Source organism: Belonocnema kinseyi, chromosome 1, assembly GCF_010883055.1.
Source record: "Belonocnema kinseyi isolate 2016_QV_RU_SX_M_011 chromosome 1, B_treatae_v1, whole genome shotgun sequence".
Taxonomy (NCBI): domain Eukaryota; kingdom Metazoa; phylum Arthropoda; class Insecta; order Hymenoptera; family Cynipidae; genus Belonocnema; species Belonocnema kinseyi.
In genome coordinates, this window is record NC_046657.1 from 120736465 (window position 1) to 120746051 (window position 9587).

A 9587-nucleotide genomic window follows, 5' to 3' on the forward strand; every position below is an offset into this window, starting at 1 on the left:
CTTGGAGGAGATTATGTTGAGAAATAAAAAAAAAAAATTCTTAAAAACGTTGTTTTTCTTGGTCAGGCCGGAAACTTATCAATCCACCCTCGTATATATGTAGTAATCCGAGTAGTGAACTTCTTCTTTGCTTTGGTCGGGAGGCGCAAACTTTTCAAAGGCTGAAGATAAAAGTGTAGTTAGAAAAGTCACCTTTCTATTTATATGCTATCTAGTAAAAATTATTTTCCAGACATAAGTAGAGAGGTGCTCAAGAAATCCAGTATTATGGTTAAGGAGAAATGAGTTTGAATGCTAAGTATAAGAAATCACGTTGTCTAGACCCTCGACAATAAACAAATCAATCAATGTACTAAAATGATTGATGTGGTCAGTGTTATTATAGGGAGCTATAGACAAAATACTTTGAATACTGATTGGTTCCAGTAGGGACAGTAGTGGGTTTGCCAGCAGTCTGAGTAGGCTGGAGACTAGAGCGACAGATTTTAGGGGCGGCAATTTTGGGGCGAAAGTTTTTGCCACCTTAAGCAATTTCGTCGTGTCAAGCCGTGTCTAATTTTCACAATGAACGTAAATTTGAGATAACATTTTATTTAATACAATGATAAATAATTGACGAATATATTTAAAAAATTTCCTGATCTATGAATTTAAATTTTCGGCAAAATGAATTTATTTCGGCAGTCAGTTGGATGAGATTTGCTGCTCTTTTGGCAGCCATATATATATATATATTTTTTAAATAGAGTACAAATATAGCTGATACTACACATGGTTGTATTGCCAGCTGGGCTGTTGTCTGAGTTCCTTCTTTAATTCACCAATTGGAATGCGACGGGGCGCTCGCCTTGGCAAAAAAAATAATAATTTTTGCCGGTTAATTTAAAATGATAAATTTCTATGTAGATCAGTTGCTAGAAACTTATTTATCATTTATAACAGTCATTTATGATTTAGGTTAAGATATTGGATTTAGATTTTTCAATATTTATCAAATGAAATCTTTCAATACTTTTTTGAATTTATTTAACTGCTTATTGTTGTAATAAATGAGCGCTTAATTCAGAATAATAAGGAGACCCAACTTCCAGTGGGAAGCCTTTCGAAACCAGCAATAGAAACACTACCGTAAGTGCCAGGCTTATTCTCGGCAATAATGAATGTGAGTGCAGCCGTTTATGTAAATTCGGTGGCGCTTCCTATCGAGCGGCAAACTGCTATATTAATGTAAGCTAGAGAGTTTGTATTTGTTTGTTGATCATCATATAAACGATATTTTAAAAGCAAAAGAAAAGCCGCCTCGGTTGACTGCGTCCTGCGATTTCTAATACATATTAATTTAGTTTTTCAAAGTGCTACATTCGGAAACTACGCAAAGAAAATCCATTTTTTTTCTTATATCATCTTCATCTATATTAATAAAAATGAAATTTTGTTTCCTGTTAAGAGCATCACTTGAGAACGGCTGAACCGATTTAAACTCCCAATAACATAATCTTTTGTATTTCAGTTCTTGGATAAAAAATTATTAGAATAAGTGATGGGAGAAAGCAAATTAGTGAAGCTGAGTATAAAAAGAAGGCCAAAATTAAAAAAAGAAGAAGAACAGATTATCGGTAAAGGATAAAAATTTACAGTTTTGTTTAAAGTGGAACTGGAAGCAGTGTTGAAAGATCAGGAACTTTATCAACATGCACTGACACAAGGCAATATGGGAAAGATAAAGCGGATTTGAACTCTGCGGATTAACAACAGCAGTCATCTATTGAACAACCTAATTTAGAAAAAACGGATATTAATGTTCTTGTCGAAGAGGAAGTAGAGGAATCATCAATAAGTACAATAATTGAAGATGCGTCTCAGAATCAAACGTCAAGTAATAACTAAGTGCAAACAACAGTAAATATAAACAAAGGTCAAGCTTTATAGGAAATTGACGATACCTCAAAAGAGATTCTCGCAAGGTACGGCTACGATCAAAACAAGTCTTGTGACTTCTCTAAAATTGAAAAAATAAATGCTGATCAGTGTCGTTCCTTACCAGTGAGTATCTTCTAAAGAAAAAATAATTAAGTGAATGACCGAAATTCTCTGATTAATTCTGAAAGTAAAAGATCTGTATATTGCGGGCCTTGTTTGACATTCGGTCCTTTGGCGAATAAGACTCCGTTTGAGAACGAAGGATTCAATAACTGGAAAAATTCAGGACACCAAATAGCTCAGCATGAAAGCTCTGCGCGCAATAAATCTAGTATCCTTAGTTCAAAGTTAGAAGTGAGAGTGATGGCTGACTCGACAGTTTACTGCATGTCCAGATTAATGAAGAAATTCCTTATGGGAGAAACGTTCTGAAGAGGGTTGTTGCTGTAGTGAATCTACTGTGTTCAAGAGACCTCGCTTTCAGAGGAAAAAATGAATAGTTTGGTGATCCTCGTAATGTAAATGATTGTACATATGATTTTGGAACTATTAGCTAATGTTAGCTAAATTTGATCCTTTTTTTGTCAGTCATATTGAAAGATTTGGGAATAAAGGATCTGGATGTGCCAGTTACGACCGTTCGCGATGACTCTATTCTCTTGATGGGTCATAAAGTCTTTAAGCAGATTGGAAATGATATAATAAGGGGAATTATTTTGCCCTAATAATCGATTCAACATCAGACATAGCACATGTGGACCAACTTACACTCGTCATTAGATAAGTTTGGAAACAAATGAGTCGGGTGAAAGATTTCTCAAGTTTTCGCCCTCAGTGTGACATAAAGCTGAAGAAACGTTTTCTGTTCCTTGTTCTGCCCACTCTTTACATTTATTGGCAACAGCGGCTGCTGAATATTGCACAGAGGCTTGTCGCTTTTCCATGCTGCTTCAATCAATTTACGTTTTTTTTGTGAGTTCGACACATTGCCGAAACAAATTAACGACTGATGTCGGTAAAGTGAAAACGCTAAAGAGAATAAATGTGACACGTTGGTCAGGTAGAGTGGACACATGTAGAAGTTTGAGAGATTCTTGGCACGAAGTCCTTAAAACTTTGGAATCAATCAAGGATGATTGCGCCGAAAAGCCTGTAACGTGAAGAGAAGTGACGGGAATAATTTTAAATTTCAAAAAACTGGAAACAGCTGTAATGGTTGATGTGCGGAATGTTTTTTGGAAAGAATAAAAAAGTGAATTTTGAAATTCAGGCATCTACCATAGAGTTGACCACTGCTGCCGATTTTTACGAATACCTTCGAAAGTTTTTCGTATCTGACCGAGAAAATTTTGATAAAGAAGAATAAAGAATTACAAAAATAAGTGAATTTTTATTATCAATTCTTGCCGAAAAAGCCTATATCAGCAAAGAAATATATTCTAATGATTTAGAGAATGACTTAATTTAAGAATGCTTAAATTTTCAATTCAGTCTTTCTTCTGAAAGAATTTAGTTAAAACCAGATTCTGAATAATTAAAAAGTCTATCTTTGTTCCTGCAGAAACAAAATTTGCAAAACGTTTTCCAAACTTGGCTATAGCACTTTGCTTGTCTATATGTATACCAGCGACAAATTGTTGACGATAGAATTGATGATTTCGCGAATAGAAAATCGTGCAAAGATTTGGTAGAATTTTCATATCTTAATTGAATTTTATAGTCATCTTCAGCCGGATTATTACCAAATAATTGGATATAATGTTTTTAAACTGTGGCTAAATGCAATACAAAAAATTTTTATTACGTTTACGGAATGTAAATTATTGTGTAAGTAGTATTAAAGCATACCTTATCCCGCTTATGAGTAGTAAATGATTCAAATTTTATTAGCTTAAAAATAAACCCAAAAATTATTTCTGGTGCAATCTGAAGTAAATCGTTGAATTCTATAAATAATCCACGATCTGACCAAATGATCCCCTCGTTCACAATCATATTAATTACGGAAAAAAGGTGATGAGATTAGGACGATCGTCAGTGCACAAATCACAACGTTACAATTTCATTGCCAAAAAAGTTTTAATTAATATGATTGTGAACTAGGCTATCGAATTGTGAAGCTCGGTAGTGACAGCAAAATTTAAATAGCCTACTAGCAGCAAATGTGCAAATCCGCCACTGAGTGCGGAGCTTTACATAATGACGTTGTGAGGCTCATCACATAGGGTGATTACTAGAGAGATTTATTATTACTCTCTTTGTCGCTGATTGAGTCACACTTGTCCGAAAAGAGTTATGGTGCAACGTTATGATAATAAGAATAAAAAGAGATAACCCGGCGGAGAACACTATCAATTTCGAATAACGAGCTCAATTTTTGTTAGCATTATTTGTCTTTACGTCACCGGCGAGTACAATTTTATTATAATTCATGATAACCATTATAATTAGTTATTATAATTAAATATAAGGTCAAAAACGTGAAGCCGATTCTGCTGAAAAAAAAGTTTTCTATTGGGAAATGGAAAAATTTATTCATTCAATTTATGCGAATCATAGATAATTCAAGTTTAAATTCTTCTAATTTTAAATAATCATTCTCTCAGTTCTATTTTTTTCAAAACTATAGGCACAAAGTACTGTTTTTCAATTTTTTACAACAACCGTAAAAAATTGTATGTAACTAAAAGTCATTGATGTCATTTTTAAAGGCCTTCTGCCTTCTGCCTTGAGTCTCATCAAGTTAGTAACTGGGTACCCTGGTCTCCATTCGAAAGTTAAACTTAAATTTTTTGGATTTTCTTTGCAATTTAGAGGAAAATATGTGGAGTGCGAGTGACTGAGTTTTTTACGTACTAGGAGGTGAGATTATGTTACTACAAGGAATTTAGACAGTGCTGGAAGCCGAAATAGAATTTACGTTCAGGAATTATGCATTGTTCAGCTCTCCAGAATATGGATGCATTCAAGCTCCAATCAAATGAAAATTTTCAATACTTTGGACTATTTGAAGCATAGAGTGATTAATATCCTCTCATTGTAGTTTCTAGGCGATTAAATGTTGTTACTGTTTATAAGTTTTTGTTAGGAAAAATTTTATATCAATTAATCCTAGGAGATGAAGAATTGAAAAAAGACAATTGGTTTTATAAAATCGTGGCCCAGTGCAGACATCTAATTTAAAACTAATAAATATTTTATAAAACTTACAACTTATAATTAATAGACTATGAATTTTTATACTCAAAGTAGTATGCTGAATGCTCTACTCTAGACTTCATATAAAACAGGAAAGAAATGACTCGACTCTAAAAGAAAAAGTTGGTCCACTCGAAGATTAGCACGAACTTTCACGCTTTTCTGTAGTAGACTGGATAGTGAGATTCCACGAGGTTACAGAAACGAATGATCCAGCAAAGTTTTGAGTCCAACCGGATGAGGGAGAAAGGTATATCTGTTACTAAATTTGGATGGTTAAAGCGTACCTGAACTTCGAAGCAATCTTAAAAATTACGTTTTTATAATGCTCGCACGAAACGTTAGATTTTCGAGGCATGTATTAAGTGCGGGGAGAGACTAATTCCAGAACTGTTGTAAAAAGCAGTTATAAAAAGACTTTCCTCGCTGCCGCACTTACGCATTTCGATTCAGGTTTACTTTCCAGGATTTCTGAAATCACGAACTCAATTATGATTTGACGGTTAAAGACTGATTGTGAGTAGTGAATAGTGATTGGACGAATTCGAATTGATAAGTTACCATAAATGCCTGATAAATTATAGTAAATTACCGATAAATTACTGAAAATTTCCTAAAATTTTTGGATTTAGAACTACCTACTTTCCGCACTTGTAGCACAATAAATAGACTTTTTCCAAAAAATTAATGAATAAACCAAATAAATCAAGAAAGAGCAACAATTCTTGGTTATCATAACATTTATTTTTATGACTGTCATATTCGAGTAGTTGCTAATAAGCTGGAAATTTTGTGAATGAGTTTAAACATAATCATAATAAAATGTTTATTGTTTAGTTGGAACCCAAATCTTTCGTATTAAAGAAACATATATGATTAAATCGAATATTCACGGCAAATTCAAGATTTATGTTTTCATTTTGATTTACAACCTGAAATTATTAATTCGTACTTCTATCTAAAAGATTAGCGAATTTACATTTCTGTAAAATAAATCTTAGGCTCGGACGCAGTTTGCTCCGATACTACCAGTAAAACAAATTGTGAGCACCAGTAAAAAAAATTACATGTGCCGAAAATTTTGTTTACCAGTTTTTTAAACAGCATATTTTAAGCGAGGTAGTAGCTGACGGCGCGGATTCGAGGAATTCGTGGAATTAATGGAATTCAAAGAACGCACACAATTCAAGGAATTCGTAGAATTCACGTAATTCATGGAATTCACGGAATTAATTGAATTTACAGAATTCAAGGACTACATGAATTCAAATTTTTTCAACTTTTCAAATCCCTAACTGGTCACAGAAATACAGGGTTTGTCCGGAAAGTAATAGGACTGAGTCGATTAAAAAAAAATTTATGGAACTATTCCTTACAATTCTTTAAAACTTTCAAAATAGGCTCCTTCTGCGTCGATGCAGCGCTGCCAGCGCGATTTTCAAGCATTGAAGGCGTCACGGAAGCCATTCTCCGGAATAGCTTTGAGAGCCGCAGTACATGCTGCTTGGATCCCCTCTGTCGTCTCAAAATGCTCGCCTTTCATCGGCCTTTTCAGGCGAGGAAACAAAAAAAAGTCTGGGGGGGCCACATCTGGGCTGTAGGGCGGCTGCGGAAGCGTTGGGATGCCGGCTTTGGTCAGGTAGCTGTTCACAAGAAAGGCGATGTGAGCCGGGGCGTTGTCGTGGCTGCGGTGTCTTGTCGGTATAACCGCCACCTTTTTGCAAGATTCCGTGGGAAGCCACCCCTGTGACTGTTTACAGAAATGATATTGGTGAAACCTCTACTCTTTTCCAAATCGTATCAGGAGGGAAAGGCACTTCTGTGACTGATTACAGAAATAATATTGGTCAATCCCATACTCCGTTACAATATTTCATGGGGTGCTGGAAGGCACCCCTGTGACTGGTTTCAGAAATAATGTTGATCGAATCCCTACTCCTTTCGAATATATCGTGGAGACGAAATTGAACTCCTGTGTCTAATAACAAAAATAATGCTGTTGGAACTTCTACCCCTTTTAACATATCTTGGTGGTTAGAAGGCCTCCCTGTAATTAGTCACAGAAATAATCTTGATGAAAACCCTATCCCTTTCTTACATCTCGTGAGGAAGTGAATGCACTCCTGTGACTGGTCCCAGAAATAATATGAGTTTAACCCCTCACCCCTTTCCAGCATTTTGGGAGGGTGGGAAGGCGCCCCTTTAACTGTTCACAGAAATAATGTTCGTCAAACCCCCCACACATTTCTAAAGTCGCGTGAAGGGCTGGCAGGCACTCATGTGCCTGGTTACAGAAACAATGTTGGTCGAATACCGACTCCTTTCCAACGTCTATTCAAGAGCCCCCCTGTGACTTGTTACAGAGATAATTTTGGTGAGGCCCCATACCTCTTTAAAACATCTCGTGGTGAAGCTGGAACGCACATCTGTAACTGGTCACAAAAATAATTTTGGTCCAAGCTCTACTTCTTTCCAACGTCTCGTGCGGGGCGCGAAAGCACCCCTTTGTCTGGTTGCAAAAATAAAGTTGGTAAAATCCCTACCCATTTCCAACGTCTCTTATTGGGGCTGGAACGTACTTATGCTACTAGTCACAGAAATAATGGGGCAAACCGCTACCCCTTCCCAACGTCTCTTGCGGGACGGGAAGGCATCGCAATGACTTGTTAGCGAAATAATGTTCGTCAAACCCCTACTCCCTTACAAAGTCTTTAATTGGGGTTGAAACGCAACTCTGTGACTGGTCGCTAAAATAATGTTGGTGAAGAATCTAACCCTTTTCAACATCTCTCAAGGACGGGAGGGTATCCCTATGATTGGTCACAAAAATAATGTTGTTCGAACTTCAACCCCTTTCAATATCTGATTGAAATCTGGATCGAAATTCAACTCTTTTCAAAATTTCATGGGGCGGGAAAGCACCTCTGAGACTGGTCACAGAAATAACTTTGATCAAACCTTTACCACTTTACAGCATCGCGTGCTGGGCTGGAAGACATATCTGTTACTGTTCTAGAAAATAACCTATTACAAGGTTTTTTAGTCTGGGAAGCCAACTTGCCAGATGGGCATAAATAAGGATCAAACAGTAGTGTTAAACACATAACAGAAAAAAAATAAATTTTTGAATATCTTCTTCCAGCAGTCCAGACTCTGTCCTCAAAAAATGCTTTTTCACTGACATGGATAATTTTTTTAACGGTTCCGGCTGTGTATACACAACCCAACTAAATTCCACGCATGTGCGTAAGCGGTACAATCGAATGTTATTTTACAGGAAAACGCTCATTCTGCAGATTTTATACTTGTATATAGAATTAAACAGCTTAGCCAAAGTTCAACTTGACTGCCTAAGTACATCATCTTCTTTTATTTAAAGTAGGCATGATTAACGCGTTTGAGCAAATGCGCACTCGCTGTCGCCCCTATACGATTTTAGAACGCCTAAATATAAACTTCAATTTCAGAGGTGATAAATTTGTAAATTATTAATTGTTACATTATGTATCGCGCGTACCATGGAGTAAAACGTCTTTTTATACGATCCTAAGTTTGCAATAATGAGGCTTTGACTAGCGTTTCGCGCTCATCACCACCTCGTTATTACAAACTCACGTTCGATTAAAAACGCTTACCACTCCTAGGTACACATTATATATACTATTTTAAATTTACTGGATTTTTTATTTACCTAGTATAGTGACGTTTGTTATCAGCATTCTAGGAGGATGTGTATTAACTTGACAAACATACAGTCCTCGATCTTCTTTCTGGGCTGAAGTAATTGCTAGTCTCCAATTATTAGGGTATTTAAATTTAACACTGTATCGCGGGTCAGCTGTGTGCGTGCTCTTTCCCATAGTGAGCAGGAAAGTCCTGTCAGGACTCTGACGTATCCACATGACCTAGAAATAAATATTTAATATAGAATGCTATTAGTTTCGAAAGGATTCGAAACTTAAATCGTAGAAAACAAATATTCATCTCGCCGAATTTTCGAATGTAGGTAGACAACTTATTGCTCATAATTAATGTGACAAATGTGAAATAATTGTTATTCAAAATTTTTTCCGACATGATATACTAGATGAACTCGACTTGTAACATTATTACTATTTTCGTAACATATTGAATACTGACGACGTCCTTAATACTTCTTGAAGAAAGCAAATTTTCACTAATTTGATAAAGAAAGTTCTTTATTTTCAAGTTTTGCTACGAAAGACTTAAAATTAGTTTGGTCAAACCTAAACTTTTGTAAAACGTCCAGTATTACTATGCTTCACTATGCAGCACAAGATGTAAATAAAGGTTCCTCTTTTCAAAGCAACAATGTAAATTCTGTTTTGAAAATCTTAGTCGACCAAACGATATACCAGGTGTATACATATGAAACCGGTATTGCCATTTAGCGGCCAGTAGGCACACTTGTAGGCACTGTCGGAACTTACCATTTGTGCTAATTGGCG

General features: G+C 35.8%; 1 protein-coding gene across 1 annotated transcript in view; it reads right to left on the reverse strand.

Annotated features, from left to right (window-relative positions):
* The window catches only part of LOC117179848 (zwei Ig domain protein zig-8-like), a 77642-nt gene that overhangs the window by 26589 nt on the left and 41466 nt on the right, over positions 1-9587 (reverse strand). Inside the window, exon 3 of the mRNA XM_033371999.1 lies at positions 8810-9023. Coding sequence (XP_033227890.1) covers positions 8810-9023 — 214 coding nt within the window. The remainder of the gene's footprint in view (positions 1-8809; positions 9024-9587) is intronic.